Raw genomic sequence first — 27,036 nt, 5'->3', positions numbered from 1 at the left:
AATAAGTTTTCTAAAAAATATATATATTTGAGGAGAAGTTGAAAATATCAATTTTTCTTGAAAATAAGTTTTCTAAAAAATATTTTTGAAGAAAAATTAAAAGTATCAAATTTCCTTGAAAATAAGTTTTTCTAAAAAATATTTTTGTGAAAAAGTTAAAAGTATCAATTTTCCTTAAAAATAAGTTTTCTAAAAAATATTTTTGAGGAAAAGTTGAAAGTATCATTTTTTTTCTTAAATAAGTTTTTTAAAAAATATTTTCGAGGAAAAGTTGAAAGTATCAATTTTTTTAAAAAATAATTTTTTTAAAAATAGTTTTTTGAGGAGAAGTTGAAAGTATCAATTTTCCTTGAAATTAAAGTTTCATAAAAACATTTTTGGAAAAAAATTAAAAGTATCAATTTTTCTTGTACAAAAACAATAAGTTTTTGAAGAGAAAAAGATTTATACCTAAAACTGAATTATTTTTTTTCTTCATTTTTGCTTCTTGAATTTTCTTTAATGATAAACAATCCGACGATAAAGACTCTGCAAGTGAAACAATAATCTCTTTGCATACTCTTGAGGTGAGAAAATTTTTTCAATTTTTTGCTAAAAGTATTAGAGTCAATTGAGAATAATTTTTAATAATTAATTATTTGATAAATTTTTAAGGCTTATTTGATAACACAAAATTAAACTAATATCATTTTTCGATGGGCGTTGTGAGAGTGCTATAATCTTCCTCACACGTAACCGAACTCCCGAACTTTGTTCTGGTTAATAGACCTGAACCTAGAGACCCTTAAGCTTAGGCGTTCTTTAAAATGATAGATTCTTTAGGTGGTCAATCGCATATAGATAAAAAAGATTGGTGCTGACTCCCTAAGTCAATGTCTAGCAATAAATCCCTGGATCTAAACGTTATGATAATAGCCTTAAACAAAAGAATTGTATTATTTACTTTGAATTCCATTTTGGATTTGGATTAGTTTCAAAATTTTACAAAACCAAACTACAATTCCATTTTATTTTAAGACCAAATGAAAAATTTTCACCCTCCAAACCAATCAGTCCATACATTCATTTGATTTTAGGGTTTTGCCATGCCGTTTCTCTTGTCCAATAAAACGGGCTCGTCGATGACTCCAATATAGGAAAACTCCATTTTAGCTAAAAGCTTGGCCTTTCTTCCATGCAAACTATATAGAAATTCACTTACAGCTAGCTGTATAGCATTATAAGTAGCTCAGTTTCAAGGCTTGCGGACCAAAGGATTCGGCGAGCAGAGTATATATATAAAGTGACTTGTTACTTATAGAGATAGTATAAGCAAGGTATTTACTAATAATGGAATAACCAAATCATAAGATTAGGTTTTGCATCATGACACAAGTAGATGAACAATTGAAAGCAAGCATACAAAAAAAAAAAAAAAGGAAAATATATTGGAATTATAATTATAAATCTATATAACATGTATCAGAGAGGTATCATCCATACATAAAGATTATTGCACCAATATTTTAGATTTTTATTATATTTAAGATGGTCAAAGATTGAATAATGCTCATTAAAATTAATTATAATCCAACATTTTATCAATAAATTACACAATTATTAACCATTAATTTTAGTTATATATATGCTGCATAAAGATATCTATGAATCGGGTCTATTAGGCCTCAATTACACAAAAAATGCCATGAGATTATGATTTTTTTATTTAATATATTAATTTCTATTTACAAATGGTGAGGATATATAATTATCTAGCTAGAATAATTATCATACAAAAACATCTTAAATGATTGAATATTTGAGAGAGTATGAAACCTGTTAAATTCCTAAATTTAAACGTAAGATGATTAATATAGAAAACTCGTTTCTTTTCATGAGTATTAATTGCTCGATACATCTAAAGTCACAGCTTACTCAAATTAAGCTCCTAAATATAATAAAAGTTAATTTGAAGTAAATGAAAAGAAAGACGGGGAGGATCAAATTCCCTTGACCATTGATTGATTGGAGGAATTGGTAAACAGGTTTCAGGTTCATCGATTCTGGAAGTTGAGGCTTTAGCAGCAAGGGAGCAAAAGGCTAAGTTTCCGAAGATTGTATTGGAAACTGATTCATATAGTCTGTACAAGCACCTGAGACCTAGAAATAATGAATCAGAATGGAGGATTAAATCTATGGTAAATTAAGGATGTATTGACAGGGCAAGGATTTAAAATGCGATTACGATCATATTACATTTATTGTAATTATAGATATAACAAATAAAATAACGGTAGTAATGCTTATTGCAATCGTAAATTTTTTTTTTTTAATTTTCATATTTACCATAGAATAGTCTAATATACTAATATTTATTTGTGATATTTAAAGTAATTTATAATTTCTTAATCTTATATTTATAGGCTAAAATAATTTTTTCACATATTTTAGTTATAATTCAGAATTAATATGCTATACAATTCATAGATATATTAAAGAAAAACATAAATAACGTTTTAGTGTCTCGTTAAGGTCGTTATATCATTATATGCGAATATAATATACCATAGTTTATGTAAATGGTGATTCACACCTTCGTTGTGGTGAATAATAGTGATGGAAAACAGTGTTACCATTAAATAGCAGCTGTTATCGTGGACATTATTTAAATCCATGGTTAGGGCTTAAAAAGTTTGAAGATGTTAAAGTTGAGTTGTATCGGTAGGAAGGCAAATAAAGTTACGGATTGGATTAATGCAGTCCAGCATAGAAGATAAGGCAACTGGGTTAATGTACCCTGCCCCATCATCCTTGGTCTCCTTGATAAGGATGGTTACCAGCCCCTCCTTGAGGAGTGCAGAAATGGAGCTTGGATGCATAGGGCAGCATGGTTGAATTTTTCTAAATGCATTCTGAGTATTATTGTATTAGTGGATTGATGATTGTATTGTCTTCTTTATTAATACTAAGTTTCATCAATTGGCCAAAAAAAAATTCCCCTTAACCATTAGCATATAACTGATTTTTTGGCCATTACAGCAGGATTTTTATTTTAATTAAGAAGGCTAACTCAAAGAAAAACATAGCACTTTAGAAGTTAGAACAAGGAATATCTCCATATTTAATCACTCAATCTGATCTTTTTAAAATAGAATTGCAATTTATATATTTCTAAATTACTTTCGCCCTATCAATAATTGTGTGAAATATTGGTAGAATATTAAACTCTTAATTTTGATTATCAAAATTCGATATCTTACAATCTAAGTATAAAAATATCACTTCCACCCTAATTAATTAATTAATTACAGAAAAATTGATAATCAATTAATTGTTAAAGCATTTCTAAATCAAACTGTGTACTTGGGGGCTAAGGCTTAATTTGTCTTTTTTTTTTTTTTTTTCTCATGTAAAAGAAGTGTTTGTCTACTGAAAGCTCTCCATTTTGATCCTAAAATTTTGATTAATCTGTACTACGAAGTGTAAACAAGCTGAAACCATGTATGGTTATTAACTTGATCTTTTATTGCATTGCAAAAGCTAGATAATAGTAAAATACACAGGCCTCGATAATTAGCTGCAAAGCCAGATTTTCATCATACGCAAATCTCCATTGAAAGTGGCTTCTTTTAGGAAACTTAATTAACATGTGCCAATATTTGGCTCTTTCTAACATGTTAATTATTCCATTTTTATTCTCAGGGCACGCCATATAACTTACAAATGGCTCTATCAGTTTCCAAGCTTCAAATTTGCGAATTATGGTGATTTTTTGGGCTTCGGAGCATAAGGATTGTCCCCAGTTGTATAGACATGGTGGTTCCAGATGTCGCTTGGACCATTATCAGATCCGTAGTGTCCGAAAGTCGGGTTAGTATCACCATCTTCCTGGGAAGCAGCAACAGCAAGGCTTTCAGCAGTTGCAGCGTTTTCAGTTGAATCTTTAGCTTCTCTGACTCTAGCTCCAACGTCAGCTTTTCGACCCAGATTCCTGGTAGTTGCCAGCTGATCACTTAAGAGCTTACGATCTTCCTGGGAAGCGGCAACAGTGAGGCTTGCAGCAGTTGCAGCGTTCGCAGTTGAATCTTTAGCTTCTCTAGCTTCAACGTCAGCTTTTCGACCCAGACCGCTGGTAGTTGCCTGCTGATCACTTAAGAGCTTACCATCTTCCTGGGAAGCAGCAACAGCAAGGCTTGCATCAGTTGCAGCGTTTGCAGTTGAATCTTTTGCTTCTCTAGCTTCAACGTCAGCTTTTCGATCCAGACTGCTGGTAGTTGCCTGCTGATTACTTAAGGGCTTAGGGTCCGGGCCGCTGAAGCTTTTTCCATCAACTTCCACGGTTGCCAAAAGCAACACCAGGGCAAAAAAGATCATTACTAAGTTCTTCATGATCATCAAAAATTGCGAATTAAACCCTGAAATTGAAACAATAATTTCAATATATACTTCATTAATAATTGAAATATTAAAACAAAATACTATACTTTGGGCTTATCCAAAGTGAGATCCATGAAATCTGTCGTACAAAAAAAAAAAAAAGAGAAACTGAAACTGAAACTAGGGTTAATGAAAGCTTACCACATTCAAGTTGTGAGAAAACTATAGGGAGAACCCTAGAGACTAGGGTTTTATAGCCACAGCTGGGTTGCTGTTCAAGGTTAATTGCGATGGATTTTTTGGCACTAAGAAATTACAGGGTGAGGTGGGGGTATCACAATGTTGCAAAACCATTGGCCCTGGTATTCCCACCAAGCAAAGTAATTATGATTAATGAAAATAGTTAAGGCTTTTCTTTTATTTTCATTTGTTGATTGTGAATAGCAAAGTAATCGTGAATTGTGTTGCCATTCTAGGGTTCAACATTGGGTGATTCATTGTTTTCAAATTAATTTTTTTTTTCTCACATTGCCATGATTACTATACACTATGTATTTGGATTACATCTTTTCACCAAGATTAAACATCACTTACTAATTTGAGTTGACATATAATGGGAGTACATGTAACGGAATTAATATTAGTTGATGTAAATGATAATTAACGGTCAATTTAACTACTAATATATGTTTAATGTAAAGGTTTCACTAACTAATTAGTACTATTTCAAACTCGATTCATTTTTTAATTTTTTGCAAAGGCATGATTTGTACATTTTTTTCAGGATTTATAAATATCCTAACAGTACTTGTTTTACATTTATCTTTATCTTTGAACATTGTATGATATTCATTATAAGAGTCATGCTTAGTTAGTGTAAAGTATTATTTATCGAGAGCAACGTTATTCTTTGTAATCACCAAGAATGATTTCTTTAATTTACAAGTTGTTTCCTCGATTCTTAGACATTGATATAGGTTGAAAATTATTTTAAAGTACTGTTGGTGAGGGAATCTTTGAAACTTTGTTTGCATTACATATTAATTTTGTGACTATTATGTCGTATATTTAATTAGCTTGGAAAAAATTTTAATCAATTTTTTAAATTAATAAAAATTTACTCTTTTTTTAATAAATAAAAAACATCCCAATATAAGGGTAGAATAAAGTGTTATAGGTATTAAAATTTAATTATGTCATTTTTTAAAAATAATTTTATAAAACTAATTGGCTTAAATCTCGAATTGTATTTATATAAAAAAAATTTTTTGTTGAAAATTTTCTTTGATCATGCTCATATATGTTAGGAATAATGACTCAAATCTTATAAAAGATTTGTTTGGGATTTGTCAGATATTACTTGATGGACAAGAAGACTTACAAAAGAAGAATTCTAAGAGAAAGGGGATCTTAATAGGTAAGTTTGACTTGCAAGAGAATAATTCTAAAAGAAAATAGATTCTTAATAGGCAAGTTTAACTTACAGGAGAAGAATTCTAAGAGGAGAGAGATTCTTAATGGGCAAGTTTGTATGGTTATAAATATGTGAAGTCTCTACGAGATTAGGTATGAGAAAAATATGTAAGAGAGTTATAGGGTTTTGTAAGATAAACATCGCATAGGAGTATTGAGGCTCTACGTCTTATTGGTGTATAAGTTTATTTGTGAGTGGATTAGAGGAGACTGAGAGAGTCCACATGAGTATGATGTATGGGAGAGCATATGGGTATGTGTTTTGATTATGTTGAAATGATGCACAAGGGTTTGGGTTTGTGTTTGTTTGGGTTGAGAATACTCCATAGGATTAAAGAAGATTGAGAGTGTCTTATGAGTATTGATTGTTGAGTGAGGTTGATGATTTGATGTATGTTTGTAATTCTCTACAACTAGTGGATCTTGTTTCTCATTCGTGGATGTAGGTTGATTAGATCGAACTACGTTAAATTATTATCTCTTGTGTGTTTAATTTATTGTTTGATTTTACTTTCGCTAATGTGATTGGATTGGAGGCTTTTAGCCCAACAATATATATCAATTATTGACTGATTTAGGGTCTTGTACAATTACTATTACTGAAGAATCTAGAAATGACCTCCACTTAGGTGCTTTCATTTCCCTTTTCTCCATTGATTGCTATGTGATTTTAATTTGTTTAATATTGAATTCCAAAAATTGTATGCATCATTTTCTCTTTTTTTTTTTTTTTTTAAGATAGAACCATATATATATCGGTAAAAAATGTCAAATATTTTAAAAGTAGTCATATTGATCATGATTCAATGGTCATTCCACTTTATTAAATATAACAACAAACATATAAATTTCAATTCTTGACCTTAATTATCATATAACAGTATATAATATAACAGTATGATCATGAGCCAAATATTTTTTGATAAAAAGGAAATTGCAGTGTAGAAATAGGAAAAGAAATTGCATTTATTGATATTTAAATTTTAAATATATTGAATATTATATTTTGAAAACGATTCTACGAATAAACTAAATTAAATTTTGAATTATTTCACGAGCAAATTTAAACTTGTTAAGTTTGAAAGTTGCATATAAATTAAGCACACAATATACTAGTGATATAGCCGTGTTCAAAATTAGTTTTTAAAAGAATAGGAACAATCAAGAATCCATATTCAAACTCTAAACTTTTTTTTAATGAAATTATAAGTTTAATAAAAATTACAATCATAATCAAATATTATATTTATATAAAAAAAATTAATAAATAATCAAACAAATAAACCAAAACATAACACTACAAACCTCCTGCTTACCTTTAAGTTTTAAGCAAGGTCACATTGGCAAACTCTAAACTACTTGGAAAAATAGATTTGACACTATTCCATTTTATATCCTAACTAATACTAATTATTACAAATATAAAATGTATGATTTTCACCCACTTAAGTTTATGAAATATTGAAACCCCAATAATTCAAAATTAAACTCCAACTATGATTTGTTCACCAAAATTGAACGAAAGAGTAATTAAAGAAAAATCTCGTTCTTTTTTTTTTTTTTTTTCTCTCAGCTTATGTTAGTAGGTCTCTACCATGATCATCTTATTCTACCCCTGATTTCATCACCATTTTTAGCACAAATTTGAAAACCCTATATATATGGTTAAATGGTCAAAAATACCCTCAAATAAAAATTAAATAATCATTCAAACCTTTTATTTTTTTACTGTAATTAATTAAACATTTAAATATTTATTTTTATCAATTGAGCCCTTATTGAATAAAAATTGATTAACTGTCAACATTAATTTCCATTTAGTCAAAGGTTCAATTGGAGAAAAAATAAATATTTAAGGGTTTAATTGATCCAAAATAAAAAATTTAAGGTTTCATTGATTGCAATAAAATATCAATAGCTTAAATAATTATTAAATTTTTATTTGAGAGTTTTTTTTTATTCTGTCACTTATATATATATATATATATATGTATATGTGTATGTGTAAGAGAGAGAGAAATCAATGTAAAATTTGTGCAAATATGACAAAATATACATATATATATATATGTGTGTACAATTACAACAAGTAGAAGCTGAAAGCCAAGGGTTTTTTTTTTGGTTTGGGATCTCTCGATGATGTTCGGTAGCATATTGGACCCCGACTAATCTTGAGTTGAGTCGAATCGAACCCCATAAAAAGAGCAAATTCTTTCAAATTTATTTTTTTATTCACAATACTCAAAATTGATATTTTATTTAAAAAAAACCGAACCCCTCATCAGTCAGACCAACAAACGTTAGTGAAGCTAAAAGCCAAGTTTGTAGCCATGCATGCTTTCCTTATTCCCTTTGAGAGATAATATATAATATACAGAAGCTTGCAACCCACAATATATATCTTTTAATTTCAAGTTATAATTAAGATTTATTTAGGACTTAATCATGAATATTAGTGTTTTTGTTTTCTCATATCCATGAAACCGGAGCTCGTCCATAGCTGTTGTAGTTCGGGTTTTGCAGTTGTTATGATTCCCAACAAACCTTGTTCCATCGGCTTGCCTGGTTTACAGGAGCAGCAGTTGGGCTAAGGAGAATACAATCAGAACCTTCATCGTCATATGATCTACTTTTTCTAATTAAATTTAAACCTGAAAAACAGAAACAAATCAAAGAAAAAGATATACAGAAGAATTAAGAAGTGATTCTAAAATCAGGGAAAGCCACGGAAATAATAATCATGATTATTATATTGATAATTAAGGCATTTTGCAATTGCCATTGACCTTAATTTCTTCAATATTCTAATAATTAATCATGGTTGTGCTTCAATTGTAGCTAGACGTAGGGTGAATATTGGATGGAACATGCCTAAAGTGAATAAAATTTTCTAACCTTAATTGCAATAATAATTGTAGTTTACACTGCTTTTATTTAAAACCGAATTAGAACATTTTAGTTTGATCCTTATGATATCATACACTACCAAAAAAAATAGTTTTATTATTAAAAAATTCTATTAGTAAAAGCGAATATTTTGTCGATAATAGCATTATTGACAAAAGAATTACGTCAGTATTAATCATGTCAATAGTATTATTTTGTTGGTAATCTATTAGCGATAATTTTTTTTTTTTTGTTTTTTACAATTACATTCCATGAATATTCCGTTAATAATTCATCGATAAAAATCTCATCGGTGTTGTTAATATTTCTGATAATGATAATCACAATCCAATGAACATATGGTTAAAGTTATTAGTAATATTATAAATTAATTATCGATATTCAATGGTATCACATGTTATTTCAACTACCTCATTATTACAAAAATTTACGACATATCAATAGCATGTTGTGATATCATCACTAAAATAATGAGATTTCTTTTTATTTTGTTTAATTTTTTAAAAACTTTTTCAATATTTTTCATAATTCATAATACAAATATATTTAGTAAAAAATGAGAAAAATTTTGAAATAAATTAATTGAATTTTAATGTTTCAGCAATAATAAAAACAGTATTTAAAATATCTTTTATTATGAAGTAGATTTTAAATTTATCAACATGTTTAATTAGCATTCTCTTTAAAGTAAAGAAAAAAAAAAGAAAAAGCAATAATAATAATAATAATAATAATAATAATAAAAAACTATGTGAGAATTCTTGTGTTTTGAGGCCAGAATATCATTTTGGGTTTGGACATATAAAGGAAGATTTTGCATACTAGCTCATTCAATTAAAGTTAATTTTTTTTATACAAAAAATGTTAGAACTGCATGATAAGTGTAAAAAAATTTTTTATCTCCTATAAAGGTGGTATGTATCATTTGAACTAAATCTAATTATTTATGTATTTGTATCATAAAAAATATTAAAATTTATATATTTATATTATATTTTATTTAAAAATTATGTGTAATAAATTTTATTAAAATAAAAAAATATAAAATTTCTTTATTTTATTAAATGTATATATAATTATTATTAAAATTTTAAATTATATCGTATTTGTATTATATTTTTTTATCGTATTAATGTCGTATTAACATGCCATACTTTATATTACTAGATCCAATTTGAATTGAAATTTGGATTTAGTTAAAATTCTTTTTAACTCTTAAACCGATCTGTATCATGTTTAATAACTGATTAAAAGACCTAATTATACGCAATTGTAGTTCTTAATCACCGTCTCTGGTCAACTATAAAGTCTGCAGAATATATATATTTCAAATTTTGGTAAAAGTTGAAATCGAAAATCCTGCCGCCAAAAAGCGACAGAAATAGAGCGAAACTTTGAAAATGAACCTAAAAAGCAAAAATCAAATTCCGCGAAAAGAACTCCCATGATCTTCGGATCTCGCGCATCGCCGATCGAAGGATTCTCCGGCGAAGAAAACCTCAAGTAGGGCCAGTGATTCTAATAAACATTAATTTCTCAATTTCCTCTCCGCATTGTTTCCTCTGCTTTGCAAGCTCATTTTTCTCTCTTTGTTTTCGTTTTTGTTTTTTTTTTTTCTTTTCATTGCAGATTGCTCTGAAGGGTTTAATCGAAGCGTTCGTTTCACCGATTGAAGATGTTTGCCCGAAATTTCTGAAGAGCCCATTGATTTCTCTTCGATTCCGTCGTTTCAGATGCTAATTACAACGATGAAACCGCAGAGGTACGAGGCAATTACGTAGCTTTTTTTTTTACATGATTTTCTGTGATATGAGTAAAAATTGAGCTGTTGGAGGCTGATAAACTGAATGCTTTTCAATTAATTCTTGATCTGAAATTTTAGTTAGCTAATCTCTATTATTGCAGTTCAAATAACGTTTTATACTATTTTTATTTCTTTTTGATTCAACTGTTAATAAATACCGTAAAACAAATTTCCTGCTTTAAAAATGTTGTTCAATTTTTGAATTCTTTGCGTCTTCAGAGCTTTGTTATGGCTTCGTGTCCATTAATTTCACCTTCATCAGAAAGCCTTCACTCCTTGTTCAAAGAGGATCACTGCAAACAGAGGTGGACAAGTTGGCTTTGCAAAGACTGGATCAGCGGAAGTAGAGATTATGGTAAATCTTCTAGAACAAGCTCGACTCCAAGCATTGAATTCTGTTGACATGGAGAACAAATCCAAGAAGATTCTCGATGCATTAATCAAGTCCACAATTCATGAGTTTTACACTCTGCCTCAAGAGAGAGATGAGCTCCCTGAACTTGTTTCTAGAAATGCTTATGTCTGATTTCTCTGCTTCTTGCTTTGGGTTGTTGCGGTCTTGCTGTTTTCCTTCTATTTGTTCTGCTATTCAAGAGTCGTTGGTTCTTTCACTGGACTGCCGCCAACTTGAAGGTACTTTTTTTGCTGTTTGTGTGTTAGTAGGATTTGTTTTTGGATCCTCTTTGTGATGCTGCTTCAAGTTTTTGATCATATAGATGCTTTTTATGTGTTGGGATTGAGCTAATGACTGATGTTGCACACACACACATATAGCTGTAAACTCTATCAGCTAATGGAGGTTAATTGGTTTGATGATTTTTCTATTTAGATGCTTGATTGTTTCTAAGCTCTCTAAACTTCATACTTATTGCTAGTAACAATTTTACCCAAAAACCATGGCTATTAAAAATTTCTTGTACCATGCACTAGTGATTATGCACATTATGGATGCCTATTTCAACCTTTTGTATTTTCCTTATTACGCTTAGTTGGTAACATGCTAAAGCTTCGGTGAACAGTAACTGAAGACTTTAATCAGCAACACATAGGGCAAAGTCTGGTTGCAAGGACATGCATATCTACCCACCTTTCTTATGTCCTTAACTAATGATATGATGACACTCTTCTGGGCAATCAATAATTGAAGTTATTTATTGAATGGTAACGGCTTTATGCCCCTGATGCTAAACAACTAAAGCATGCATATTCTTCAGGATGAAAACTGTCATACTGTAAACAATATAATTTATACGTAAAGAGTTGGCTTATGCCGTGGTGTAGGTCCTTCAAAAGATTATCTTATTTCAAATTGTTTTTAAGTCTTTGGCATGCCCATATTTATTTTCCTGCAATTGTACTATCTAGATATTTGACCTCTTGACGTAACTTGTATGTGGCTTTATTATGTATTATCAAGTAATGGGTCAAATGTTTCAAGTTGTTAGTGTTTCATATCTTTGTTTGTTTGACTTAGGTAAAACAAGTCAAATTAACGGTCACAATATTATAATATAGGGAACCAAAAGAAAGCATGACTGTATGAGTTGGTTAAGAATTCAGATTCTGGTTCTCTCTCTCTCAAATAAATAAATAAATAAACAAATGCATAAGGTTTTGGTGGGGGGGGGCAACTTTAGACAACTTCAAGGTGACTCTTAGAATGCACAATGTCAAGCATTGACAATATTTATATTTATGTTATCAACTATTTTTCTCCTTGAAGTAAATAAAATAGTTCTATATTACGATAAAAGGACAGTGAAAGAGGAATGATAGGCTCTTTTAGAGAAAGTAGTTAGGAATTGTAAGAAGGGATGGGAAGATTTTAAAACGGTGACACCAAATGCAATCTTATAGGCTCTTTCTTTGAAAGTTGTTTCATGAGGGGACAAGCAAGGGTCTAATTTGACAGTTACATAAATCATTAATAGGTCAATAAAAAGAAGCCTGACAGGCACTATAGTAAGAAGCAGATTGGACAATAAAACTGATGAGGACTTTACTTGAGCATGCCAAGTAGGAGATTTTTTTCCTAGTGATGTGTGGCACAGGCGGTAGAGTTAGCTGGATTAAAGCAAATGGTTTGGTGTAATCCACAAAACTTTTGTTTGTTTATGAATGAGAGCATGATTAATACAATGAATGAGCACACTAAACTTTTAGGCCTGACTGTACATAAAGAGCCGAGATTCGATGTGATCCACAAAGATCTGTAACTTGTTAAATAGTTTAAACCTTTCTTTTTAAAGAGAGAGAGCTGGTTGTACTTTAAAGCAACGTTTAGCATTAAAAATAAATAAATTTTGAGTTATCAATGATGGATTCTAACATAATCATTGGATGTTTGCTTTCCATCAATAAGTGTCTTTGTGCTAAAATTTGGATTAATATTCATCAAGCAAGATTATTTCAGCATTTAATGAATCTAAATTGACTCACTTTGTTTTTACTTATGATGCTGCAATTTGTTCCCTAAGATGGTGACGCTACAGAGATGGAGCGATTCACAATTCCCACTATTTTGTTTTCTTTTTGGTGGGAATGTTCTTTTATTTTTACCTTTGATAACATGGTTAAAACTGTTGAAGCTGATCAGCTGAGTGGAGGATGTTATGTGATCTATATTGGAATCATTAGAGAAATTTGCTAGCAGAAACATTGGCTGTATGTGTTTACATATTTAAGGTTAACAACTCCATATTCATGATGTTGATGCAACACCCTTGCTTTGACCGTTTACCCATTACCAAGCCAATATGGCTTAGAGAAGAAACAAAAATTTGCCATAATTGCAAGAATTAAAACATTTTCATCATTTCATGATGGGTAAATGGAAAGCTTGCTGCTACTACGTTATCATTCTAACCTTCTTCTTGAAACCTTGTAATGCTACGATGTCATCTTGCCAGCACATTATAGAAACTGCTGTTTTCATTACATTATTTTTGGAGTTATACTTGTTATGGGGCCATATTTACTCTCTTCCTTTCCTTTCTTTAGTTTACTTTTGATAGATATATGGAAATCTGCTCAAAAATTTAAAAAAGTTGCGTGTTATGCTAATCAATTTCACACAAGTGACATTTTCTTTGACTCCCTTTTTTATTGTTCTGCCATAGCATAAACTGATTCTGGTTTGATCTGTGATTCATGTGAAATTCAGATTCAGATTCAGATTGGGTTGCAAATTTATTGACATAGTAATACAGTATAATCAGATTTGATTAGCTAAAACAATTTCCAGTTTCATGCAGGTTTGATGTGAACTGGTCTTCTTTTTCACCTCTATCAGATATTTGCTGTACTCTCCTCTTTAACTCGTGCGCATTTTCTTACACTAAACTATACTCTTTCACATTGTGTTAAGTTGGGATTACTTCTGAATTTTCATCACTACGAATCTTAGCAATAATTGGGGTTCCCTCCCATTTCATGGTTGAATCCATAGCTAGTTTAAACAATCTTGAACCAGCCTTCACCATTCCATCTGCAGCAAGTACCTCACTTTTTTCTGGTGCCGTTGCTTCATTTTGTCTCACACAAGGGAAGCAATCTCTCTGGCACACCATAATGTCAGCTAGATTTTATTAGATTAAAATTATTTTAAGATATCCACCATATAATGTCCCATGGTACAATGATTTTTTGTGATTATTAGGATTAGATTCATGATTATATTAGAATTTTGAGCATCTTTTTTATTATCCCAAGGTAAAAGACCTTCGTGGGTTTTCATGAACCTCTGTTTGTGGGCTGATTTCTTTACTGGTAACCTGGGTTTTCATTAACAATCTGCATCAAATCAATTGCACCATTAAAGTGCAGATTACATTGTCGATTAACTTAAAATTATTGCTGTGTTAAGCACAAACTAGGTGGGCCATTTTCTTGAAACCGTCATGTATAGTCATTATATGTAATGGGGATTAGGGAGTGATATTGAGCCAGTTAATGAGAAAAGAGTGACAAAACACAAAAGTTTCTTTTTGATTAATGTTGAGGTGGGAAAAAAACCATATGGTTAGTGGAAGCTTTCTTGTTAAGAATGATAGGATTAGTGAGAATTTTTCTGAATAAATATCTTTGGCATTAGAGAAAATGGGGACCCCTTGGCAGAAAATGTGGAGCATAACTGTCCACACCTCAGAAAGTAGGGAAAATTCCAAACCTCCTATCCCAACAAATATACAAAACAAAGCCCGAGATAGAAAAGTGCCAGAGAAACAACCCACATTGCACATGCATTTTTCCTTTGTTTATTTTTATTATTTTTTTCTTTTGTTGTTCATCACCTCCAATAATCATTGCACGAATGAAAACAACATTTTGTGTGGGACGGGGTCTCCCAGTCAATTAGTGAAAGCCAACACCACATATAAATCCAATCACACCTCGACACATCACCATATCCTTTTTTTTTCTTTTGTTTTAACATTTGGCATCATGGACGCTGAAATTGTGCTGAATTGCGTCGTTTTGAGGTAAAATTTGGCCAATAGTTAACCTTTTTTAATTCTCTTTTTTGGGCCAAGAAGAGTTTTATTTGAAACCGGAAAAAAAAATCGTCTAACTGTTAAGGCTGAGAAAAAAATTTTAAAAATAAAAAATTAATTTAAAATTATGTTGTTTGATTTAGTTTAAATGATTTTTGTTTTAGATTAAGATTAAATATTAAATGTATATATTAAATTTATATTAAATTTTAAATTGAGATATGAAAAATTTTAAAAAAATTGAATCAGATTAAATTATATATTTTTATTAATTTTTTATATATTTTAAATTTTTATAAAATAAAAATAATTATTATATAATAAATCTATATAAATATATTAAAATTTTATTAAAATAATATATAAAAAAATTAAAATTTTAAAATTGATGAATCAAATCAAATTAAATTAAAATGAGAATCAATTTAAATTCAGATCGAAAAAGTCTAATCAAATTTAATTTTTTGATTGTTCATATCTGGAACACTCCTACTGATTGTATTGCTTTTGTTTTGTTTGTTATTTAGAGAAATTTGAATGAAATGAAATTTGACGAAAATTCATGCATATGTAATACGCAAGCTTCTGTTCATGCTAGTTATAGTTTATGGCTTTAATAGAATTATTGTCACATTTTGTCATTTCTTTTAAATATTGGAAATGATGTCTTGCATTTGTTACTTTGTATTGGAAAGGATAAATAGTTATTTTTTAAAATGAAAAGATATATATTTTTTTATTAAGTTGATATCACTTGATTCTTGATATTAAACTTATCAAGGGACATTATGAATAAGTGGTTTTTGACCATCATTAAATGGTTGAAATAATAAATAATTATATTCTTTAGATATATAAATGTTGAAAAAAAATAATTATTTAAAAATATAAAATAAAAATAGAATGTAATTCATGTATTTATTTTTTTTTGTAATAGAATAAATAGGGATATATAAATAAAGTGTAAATGAGATTTTATTTTAATGAGAAATAAGAGACATTTGATGATATATAAAATGATATTAATCTGATTAAAGTTCAAGTCTCTTCAAATATTAGTCTGATTTTTTTATTCATTTTTTTCTACATGTATATTTAAAATTATTTGATTATAATGATAATTTTTATTAAAAAAATAGTATAAATAAGTTTAATATATGCATATCAAGACTCATTTAATTTAGCATAGTTTCATAGCGGTAGCCTTTTCCATCCTTTAAATAGTTAGGACACAAGAATAAATCCCTTCCTCTAATTTAATTGTTATACAGATAAAAAAAGCTTTAGATTATAGTATAATAATGCAATTTAAGAAATCAAAAAGGTTAATTATGTTGGTAAGTAAAGTAATTTTTTTCTTGAATTCAAATTTAATTTTTGTATGAGATATGAAAATGAAATTTTAAATATACTAAATTGATTTTAAAATATTTTTGAGATTATTTGAAAGAAAATTAAACTTTTGTATTGAAAAATAATGCGATTTGAGAAAATGGATTGTATCCAGAAGTGTGGTTTCGTTTACAAAATGCACGTGTCAGGCTGTCTATGAAAGGATCGGGATAGAACCCAAAACGACAAGGTGAACACCCCATCAGCAGACCCAGGCTGAATCAGACCGATCGTCAGCCTTTCACCATAACAAAGGTCACGCCCACGCTACCTCCCCCACGAAAGTAAAAATCCCAAACCCAAAAGCAATAAATAAGAGTACCCAGTAAATTGACCCGTGCTCTTCATTTCATTCCATTCCTTTATAGCCATTTCACTTTCCTCCCTCCGTTTCTCTCTTTCCTCTCCAAAACAACAATCGACGCCTCATTAACTCCGTTCCGTTCCGTTCATCCCCCTCTCCCCGTTCTTTTTCTCTTATTCTTTCGATATTTTCTCTCAAATCCTCTGTGAGTTCATCAAATCTGTAATAAATTCGCTTATTTTTTGGAATTTTGATTTGAAATTTTTATCTAAAATTCTGAATTTAAATTCCTTTATTTTTTTCTTTTTTTTTTTTGCAGACGGATTTCTGTTATAATTCACCGAATCATACGGTTAAAAAGAGAGAGAATATTAGCGGATTTGATCGCGTGAGATGGCATCCGTGATAACGAATCCAGTGACGAACACAAATTCTGATCGCAGCAAAAGGAAAAAGAAGAAGAAATCAATGATCAAAGAGAATCAGCAGAGCCAAAAACAGAACCACACCAGATGGAAATCAGAGACGCAGCAGCAAATCTATTCCTCGAAGCTTCTTCAAGCTTTGAGCCAGGTCAGTCTCAACAGTCCTGCTTCGGCTCCTCGCGGTGGCCGGGCTGTCCGTGACGCTGCTGATAGAGCCTTGGCCGTTGCGGCTAAAGGGAGAACCAGGTGGAGCCGGGCCATTTTGACAAGCCGGCTTAAGCTGAAATTTAGAAAGCAGAAGAGACCGAGAGGATCCACCGCTTCCGTGGCCTCCATAACTGGGAGTAGCTGGTCGAAGAAACCAAGATTTAGCGTTTCGAAATTGAAACCAAAAAGTTTACCGGCTGTTCAAAGAAAAGTCAAGGTTCTTGGCCGGTTAGTTCCCGGTTGCCGAAAGCAACCATTACCGGTTATTCTTGAAGAAGCAACCGATTACATAGGAGCACTTGAGATGCAGATTCGAGCCATGAGCGCTCTCGCCGACCTGCTATCTGGTTCTGGAGCCGCCAGCTCTAGCTCAGCTCCTCTGCCTCACTCCCCACCGCCGACTAGCCAGTGACACTTTTATTTTCTTAATTGCCAAGTGTCATCATCATCTTTTATTTTTAATTTTTATTATCTTTCTCGCCCTTCTCTCTCCATCTCTCAGCACTCCTGTTAAAAACTCCCTCGTTCTGTTCTTGTATATTAAAAACATTTTTATTATATGACCTGTTTGGTTGCTAGATTTCGGTTAAGTCCAACGAGCTCAATAAAAAAAATTTGACTCATTTTTTTTCAACTTTTTTAACAACTGGGGAAAAGTTTCTTTATAAATGTTCCATCACCTTCATTTTTAGTGGCTTCGAATTATCATTATTTTTACATTTAAGAAAGTATATATGAAGAGACGAAGGGATTCAAATATTAATTACAAGGTAAGTTTACATTGTCTAATCGCATATTTTATTGAAGCAGATTTAGCAATTCTATGTTTTATGTATTTATATTATTTGTTATAATTTGTATTGATATAATAATTCGTATGGTAATAATGTATTGATATAAAAATATAAAATTACGATAGAGAGAGTAAGACGAAGAGATAGATATTTTTTTTATTAGTTAGAAATGGGTTTGTGAGTCTTGGAAAATTGTGGAAAACAATAATTGATTTGGGGTCATTGAATGTGAATATCCACGAAAATCCAGGTCTCCAAAAGTTGGCGATAGCGCCAAAATGTTTATGAGAAATCTGGCAGGCATCCATGTGGGTAAAATGTCCGGACATTTTGTATTCAAAGGGAGTGCCCAAAATTAGGCACATGTGAAGCAATGGTGATCCTCAGCCTGGGCGTTTTCTGAAATGTTGGACTGGGCACCTGTGACTATGAAGAGTGAGCTGTTACCAGTAACCACCTGCCCCTCACATTCAATGGGAATGCCCCAGAGACAAAGGACCCTGACTGAGCCTGCTAGTTAGGGAGGAAGGGTCACTTTTACAGTGGGGGACTGATGCGCTGCCACCTGTTCCATACATCAATCCCAGAAGCCACACGAATGCCCTGGGTTTCATCACTATCAATATATAGGGATGGGTTTTGGAGTTTCTGGGAGAGAGAGAGAGATGAGATTTGCAGAGGCAACTGAAAGTAGCGACACTTTGACGATTGAGTCGAATGAAATGTAAAGGGCCACTCATTTTTAATTTACTCATTTCATCTGCTGTTGCAAACTAGAGAGAGAGAAAAAGAGAGCCGTAGGCACATGCATCGCATTCATATTGCTCAGGCATGCATACAGACATCAGACCACACATGCACCCCATGTGTCTTTTTCAAGCCTCTTTCTTTATATAAAATATTAAAATTTATGTTTTTGAATAAAATCACATATTTTGATTTATATTGATAAAAAATATAAATATATTTTTTGATTTTATTTAATTTATATATAATTATTATTAAAATTTTAAATCAAATTATTTTTATATTATTTATTTATATTATATCATTTGTTGTGTTTTAGATTACTGGAGCCTTCTGTAACCCAATTTTTTTGGATAAGTGATTTTTATTTATCAAAAAAAATTAATATACATTAAAAATAAAATCAACATCCGCCGCTAGTGAATTAACAAAGAAAAAAAAAAAAAAAGGGGGCACTTTTCAGCTGTCAACATCAGGCGGCATTAGTGGAGTCTGATTGGATGTCAAAATTGAAGCTTTTGCCAACAGTTTTAATTTTTAAAGCAACAATTACGTAGGCTCTCGATTCTCAAGCATTTTTTGGTTTTGGTTTTTGTTTTTGATGAAACTCGTGTCACCTTTTTTCTCAACACACATGTTTCAATCATATCCTGTAAAAATTTAAAAAATTTTTGCGATAAATGAAGCAAATTGGACCTTTGCACAAACTCAAATATGTTTTTGTCTTCACTGTTTGCATGCATTATACGTAGGATTAAGCATCGTTCGGTTTGATTAATTTGATCATAAATTTTGAATAATTAATTTAATTAATTATAAAAATTAAATCGATCTATATATATAATATAAAAAATTAAATTGAATTAAAATAATCAACTTTGATTAATTTTCTTAAGTTAGTCACTTTTAATTTTTGTTTTCTTTATTAAGTATATTCATATCATATTATTAGATCTTCCTATATCATTTTTAATTATTTATTTTATATTAAATTAAGTATTTTAATTAATTTAATTTAAATATTTTTAAAACTAAAAGTCGAATTGTTTTAACCATTTAAACCGAAATAATAATTAAAATACTCATATATAATCTGAATTACCTAACCCAATTCTCCTTTAAAATTTGATTTCTTTTCAATTTTTTTTTGGTTTTAAGCAAAGTTTGCTCGGTCCTAATGACAGGAACTTCAATCCCTATTTATTTGGAGTTGTAATAATCTTGTTTGTTATAAGCTTAACTCAAGTGATGAAAGATTCGATGTTGGATAGAGAAATATTAAGGTTGAGTTGTTATACGAAGGAAAAAAAAAAGGTTAATTGATGCGTTTCCTATTGATTAATTGAGAAAAATTGAATCATTGAGCATGCTTGCAACATTATCATCATGACTCCCATGGAAAATCATAACCACCAGAGTCTTCCAAAACATTTTTGATGCTTTTATGATAAAATTAAAAGTCTAATTAAATCTGTCAATCTAAAATACGATACAATGATATGACATTAATATGATATAAAAATAAAATACGAAAATAACATAATTTAAAATTTTAATAATAATTATATATGGGTTTAACTAAATAAAAAAATTATATTTTATATTTTCATATCAACACGAATTTTAATATAAAATTTTCGTATAGAATATGATATAAATATACAAATTTTAATATTTTACACGATACAAATATATAAATCGTCAAATTTAAACCTCATATTATGCTTACACAAATTAAGTATTTTACGTTGCATTTTTTTTACCTATTTTCTTTTAGGTTTTATTGAGTACTTCATTTTTGTCAAGGGAACACATACAAAGAAATTTGGTGGTGGTTCAATTTTAATTCCTAATTTGTGGTTTTTGTCCTTTTTATTTTCTATTTAATTAATTAATCTTGATTTTTAATTTAGAAAAAAAATATTGCTTTTCGAATTGTATGATAAATTAATAAAATTTCTCATATGATTTAGATTTGATACTTACCCGAGCACCCAATTAACAAGTGGTTGAGAGCAAAGTGTGAATGTTAATCAAATTCCAATGTTCGGAAATAATCTTCCTTGATTGAAAAGCTCGAAAGCTACCATCCTCCCTCCACCAAAACCACATCTCTCATTTTCAATCCATCAAATAAAATTATACACGACCTTAAATTTTTTAATAAAAAAAATCATCACCAATAATTGATTTGATTAATCTAGTCCTCAGAAGAAAAAACATAATAAGGTTTAATCAAGAACATCGCAATCCTGCCTAATCTATGATTAATCGAAGAATTAATGTAATACGACAACGGAATTCATGTCAAATCTATGATTAATCGAAGAATTATCGAAAAATTAATGTAATATGACAATGAATTTTCGATAAAGTTTTCATTAATTACTAGTTGGCTCAAACTCTATGAAATGAAATCTATCATTGAAAAATATAAAGATGTCGGCTCCATATTCGCAGGATTGAATGATTAGTGCTAAGCATGTGGCTAGCAAAGGTGGTTAATTTCTCAACGGTTGCTGCTACTTAACATCAGCAACCTCCCAAGTGTTTTTGCCTTATTAACGCATCTTTTCTTTTCTTTTCTTTTTTTATGAGAGAATAAAATGAAGACTTAACTTTAAGAACAATGTTTTAGAGCAGCTGTTGTTCTCTTAATTATCAACAGCATCATTAACCAAAGTGGGATTTTGCCCTTTCTTGAACATCAAGAGATGGGATTTGGGATAGATAGTGTAACGAGGGGAGAGAGATCTTTGTCCCTCCAAACTTCAACAAATTGGTGTTAGCGATATTTTTAGGTTCAAAGTGTAAAATATATATTTTTTCCTTATTAATACGAGTTAGTAAATAATTAGGGGTATTTCGAATATTTTGATTAAATTGATGTATTAGATCGACCAAATTTTACAAGTTTACTTTAATTCGGTTTTTCATTAATTTACGTATTAAATCTCTCAAATTGTTGATTTGTCATGCCTTGAATGAACAATTAATTATCAGTTCAGGTCGATCCTACTAGGTTATCCTTGGTCTTTAGGATCGACCTTGAACAATTTTTATTACCCAAAACCTCATATCACAAGTATAAAGTCCTTTCCTTTTTATTATCTTTTTTGATCGATCTCTAATTTGAATGCTGGAATACAAACGTTGGAACCACCTTAGCCTTTATTCTTAATCGCTCTTTTTTTTTCTCTTATTATTTTAGAATTTTATTTCTTTGAGATAGCTCGGCACAATCAAATGGGTTCTTTCTTTTCATATTCTTTACTTAATTTCATTTTTTTATAATGGTTTTTTAAAAGTTTAGGATATGATTAAAGTTTAAGATTTTATTTTGAAAATCTCGAGTTTAAATATTAAAATGAATAAAATAAAATTTATAAGAAAAGACAAAATTATCTCTTATTATATAGCCCAATATCACATATAAAAAATAATTATTTAAAAGAATCTGAGGTCAAACTTTTTCATTGTATTTGGCTTGATGCGTTATCTGTAAAAATAGTGAGAAAGCATGCATGAGGTTACAGTGCTAAAAGAAAGCAATAAATATAAACGAAAAAACAACAGGCATGAAAGGTGAAAAGTGAAAACGGATAGAGCACATGGGAGCTTTGAATTTGTATCAACATTTTCTTTAGCAACTTGGCAGCCATGTCTTGGCCAGTGCATCTTCGTTTATTGACATAGCTAGCTAGGATTCAAAGACATATCCCATGTCTTTGAATTTGCATCAGTATATATAAATCTTTTATATAGAGTTTTATTGACGTTTATAAACTTTCCATTCATTTTTACTTTTTTTTTTATCGATTTCTAACTTGAACGTCAAATCACAAATACGAGATTACTCTCAGCTTTTATTCTTAACCACTTTCTTTCTTTCTTTCTTTCTTTTAATATTTCAAGATTTTACTTCGTGGGAACAGTTTGACACAATCAATTGTTCATATATATATATATATATATATATATATATTCTTTATTGATGTTTATAGGTAGGATATATTCTTTGTTTGCTTGTTTCCTCTCTAATTACTTTATTGTCTGTTTCAATGTGAAAACTAGATAAAAGATTGTTCAAACTTGGGTAATAAAGATTGTAAGAAACATGAAAAAATCATTAGTTACATGTGACATGTCAAGGTTTAGCCCAACACCGTAGGTATAATTACTGCACACCTTTTTCTTTTGCCATGTAAAGCCTCCCCCATCTACCTTCCTTTTCTGCATTTTTTTATATATATGGGCATGGTATGCACCATGTGATTACAATTAAAAAAAAAAAAAAAAACCCAAAGGAAAGAAAGAGAAAAGGACATGCATTAAAAAAAATTTGCATGATTTACCTAAAGTATTCTAAACCACATGGAGGGGTCATGCCTTGTCCATCAAAAGGCAAAAGGAATTGTGTGGATGGGCAACTACATTTGGTCACCACTCATCACTACTTGTGATTCTGATTTTAAGGGTTCTTTTTCCTCGTCTTCGGTATGACAATTACACCAAAAATGAAAAAGAAAATCACTATTGGAAGTAACATATAGGTAGGAGTGAAAAAAAATCAAGAAAATTAAAAATCGATTCGAAATCATAATATTCAGTTTAGTTTAGAATGATTTTTTTTATTCGATTCGGATTAAATTCAAATATTAAATGTATATATTAGGTTTGAATCAGATTTTGGATTAGAAAGTAAAAAATTAAAAAAAAATCGAATTGAATCAAATTATATATTTTTATTAACTTTCATATATATTAAATTTTATAAAATAAAAATAATTATTTTATACCTAAATTTATTTAAGTATATTAAAAATTATATTAAAATAATAAAAAATTAAATTTAAAAAAATGCTAAATTGAATAAATTTGATAAAATTTAGTTTGATTCAATTCGAATTGTACGAAATTTTATTTTGAATTTGAATCGAATTTTAAAAATTTATAATTTTATATATTATTAAAAAAAATTGAATTCTATCCAATCCGAACTGTTATCACCCTTGAGGTAGGGTATCAAAATCTTTCCTGCATTAATGTTTTTGTAGGGTAGAGATCCCATCATCCATTTGGTATGACCATTTTCTTTTCATTTAAATCTATATATTATAAGAAGAATTAAGGGGAACATTGATTAATAAATAAATACATCTCATTAAAATAAAACCCATATATGTGAAGATATATATAAAACAAACTATAATCTGCCAATTCCTCTAATTCTTAATTATAGGAGTAGTAGCTTACAAATTGACACATTATAGCTTAGGGCAGGTAAATAATTGACCAACATATTTGCCCTACTTCTTTCATTATTTTCCTTAATGGAGAGTTAATTAGGTGAGTTTGATGCCATTCAGTGCATTTAGCTTAATTATGTGCCAAACTTAGCCTGATTAGTTGAACAAGCTCCTTTAGCTTGATTCCCCCAATTTTTTCCAACCTCAAATTTATTTAATTAATCAATATAATGGTCGATCCGAATTATATAACATATGTCAGCTAATGACCTTCATAAAGATATTTGGACTTATAAAATTAGAATTTTAATTAAAAATATAAATTCTAAAAAAATTATATGTATATAAAGTTAAAATATAAGTTTTCTTATATTCTCGAATTTTACTCCAAAATGCAAACAAACCATCGGCCTTTTATTACGTGAAATTAAGGTTATAAATTTTTATTTTATTATAATTATATTTATTAAATCTTAAAAATGGACGGATAATGTTCAATTGACATAATTTTTAAAAATATAATTATCTTAAATATTTGTCATTTAGTTTATCCAAATAAATTTAAGCAAGCATAGTTATAATATCAAATATCTAATTATAATAAAATAAAAGTTTACAATCTTAGTTTTATATAATAAAAGATCATGAATTTATTTTCATTTTTGATTAAAATTTGAGAGTTCATTTAGGTATTATCCTTATATAAATTTATACAAATGTTAGCTTATGGAAATAGCCTTATTCAACTTTATACTTCACCCAAAAAAAAAAAAAAATAGTCCCTAAATTCATGTAAAAGCTTACGAAAAATACAACCATTTCAAAATTTACCGTTATAAAAAAGTAACATTTCAATTAGTAATAATATCTAAAATCATGAATAAAATTGTAACTATTGTATTTAATATAAAATTATTACTATAAATAGCATATTAAATATCCTTAAAAAAGTTTTATAATAAAAAGAGAACTTTGAAATAGTTTGACATAAAATCTTTCTCGTCTCCCTCTCGAGGGAGAATCGTAGAAGTCTGTCTTTTTTTAAGTCAAGGAAAGAGGATGAGTTTCTCTCATCTCGATTTTCGATAAGAAGAATATATAATTAAAAATATTTTTAATTATCTGTTGATTCTTTTTTTATTTTTTTAAAAGACTAATTTAAACCCAAAAATATCCCTAATAACCCTCTATCTAGCTAGCATATTCTGAAACCTGTCATGGAATTTCATTTGATTTCTGATATAGAAGCTGATGAGCCATAAATATGCACATATGCCTTTAAAAAAGAAAACAAAAGATTATTATTAGGTTTAAGCAATGCATTTATGGGGACCAACCCTGTTTCGCCACCGCCACACCCTCCATGAGAGGATTGATAATGGTCAAAGCTTACAGTTCAAAAAAAAACAAACAACATGTGACACTGCTGTAATTTGAGGGAAACTGTTTTTGACTTTAAATGTGCAATGAACCGGCCTTGTTAATGTCCCTTTGAAAGAAGTAGTGTCCTTTTCTTTTGTCAAAGAGGATGGAAGGGAGGGGGGGCCTTCTATTTGGATTACTGACTTGAAAAAGAAAAAAAATTGGAGAAAGTGAAAGATGCAGCCAAGAGACATGTGATCTATTGATAAAGAATTGTCCTTTTATTTTTCATGATCAAATTCAAAATTTGATAATTTAAATATAAAAAAAATACTAAAGCATCAGCTATTATAATTTTATTTTTTGATGGGTTAATATGTAGAAAAATATTTAATATAATATTTAAATTTTAAAATTTTTTAATGTATTATTTGAATTATAAATTTATTAATTAATATAATATTAATTTATAATATGATTAATTTTAACATATAACAAATAAAAAATCTTTTAAATATCATTTTAATAGATAAATTCATAATTTAAATAATATATTAAAAATTTTTAGAATTTAAAAATCACCATAATCAATTCACTGTAATTTAAGGATAATTGACATCAACTCTTTTCTTAGTAAGAGCCAACATATCATAGCACAGACACCTAGGGCACAAAAAAGTCTAAGCTAATTTGTTTTGTGGGTAAGAATTATTGAGGAATTCTATCAAAATTTCCACTCCCTGTTACCAAAACCACAAAAATTCCCCTTGAACCATGTGAGCCTAAAGGTTACCACATGCACTAGGGCACAACTAGGCTTAGATAGCCTGCCTTCTTGTTGGTTTAATATCAGCTTTTTGGTAGACTAAAGGGGTTGCATCTCAGTATCTTTCCAAGTGGGTTTGATTAGGCAAACCTGATTTCCATTGTCCCACATACTAAATTTGGATGTATTTTGGAAGACTTATTCCTTTGATGTCATTAAGTTAGGTTCCAATGGCCTTGGCTGGATTCCCCTCTTGCTGCTGCCATTGCCTGCAATTATTTCACATACAAATACTGTTTTGGTTAGGAGCTTTGGAAGCAACTCCAATAGCATGTCATGAGCATAAATAAATCTATAGCTAAGGCTTACTAACTAGACTTCTTTCTAGCTTCCATTTATCAGTAAATTTCTACTGCCATATAGGAGAAACTTTTTTGTTCATTATTTTAAGAACTTTTGGTAGTGTTTCATTGAAGGCAAGATTGATTTGCTAAAATTACTTGTGGGATTAATAATTGTCCAACTTAATATGTAGTAGTGTTTTTTTTTTTTTTTTTTTTTTTAAGAAGCATATTTGAAATGAGTGGATAAAAACGAATGACACAAAAAGATTCGAAACTAAAACCTAACATGATTTTTTTTTTTATCTTTTGTATAGTCGATCCCAAAGTTATATGATATGAATCTTAATTTGTTGATGTTGTTGAAGAAGCAGATTTGAAACTTGATCAAAAGAAGAAATTAAAGATCATGCACC

General features: G+C 29.5%; 1 protein-coding gene and 2 pseudogenes across 3 annotated transcripts; 2 read left to right on the top strand and 1 right to left on the bottom strand.

Moving 5' to 3' along the window:
• Positions 1-3,466: 3,466 nt before the first annotated feature.
• LOC111279116 (uncharacterized) lies at positions 3,467-4,595 on the bottom strand. The gene is made up of 2 exons (XM_022866015.2): positions 4,558-4,595; positions 3,467-4,394 (listed from the first exon to the last, which is right to left on the bottom strand). Exon 2 carries the CDS (start codon positions 4,372-4,374, stop codon positions 3,739-3,741), a length of 636 nt encoding a protein of 211 aa, XP_022721750.2. The 5' UTR covers positions 4,375-4,394; positions 4,558-4,595; the 3' UTR covers positions 3,467-3,738.
• A 4,525-nt stretch (positions 4,596-9,120) lies between these two features.
• Positions 9,121-11,434, top strand: LOC149510811 (uncharacterized; annotated as a pseudogene). Its single transcript, XR_016334519.1, has 3 exons — positions 9,121-9,132; positions 10,366-10,498; positions 10,760-11,434. The product of XR_016334519.1 is annotated as an uncharacterized LOC149510811 (transcript).
• Positions 11,435-16,764: 5,330 nt separating this feature from the next.
• On the top strand, positions 16,765-17,951 carry LOC111279664 (transcription factor bHLH148 pseudogene; annotated as a pseudogene). The gene is made up of 2 exons (XR_016334829.1): positions 16,765-16,934; positions 17,049-17,951. The product of XR_016334829.1 is annotated as a transcription factor bHLH148 pseudogene (transcript).
• Positions 17,952-27,036: the final 9,085 nt, after the last annotated feature.

Source organism: Durio zibethinus, chromosome 27, assembly GCF_047325235.1.
Source record: "Durio zibethinus cultivar Kanyao isolate XHJ-2024 chromosome 27, ASM4732523v1, whole genome shotgun sequence".
Classification (NCBI taxonomy): Eukaryota; Viridiplantae; Streptophyta; class Magnoliopsida; order Malvales; family Malvaceae; genus Durio; species Durio zibethinus.
The sequence above is the reverse complement of the archived record's forward strand: the minus strand, read 5'-3'. Positions and strand labels throughout refer to the sequence as shown.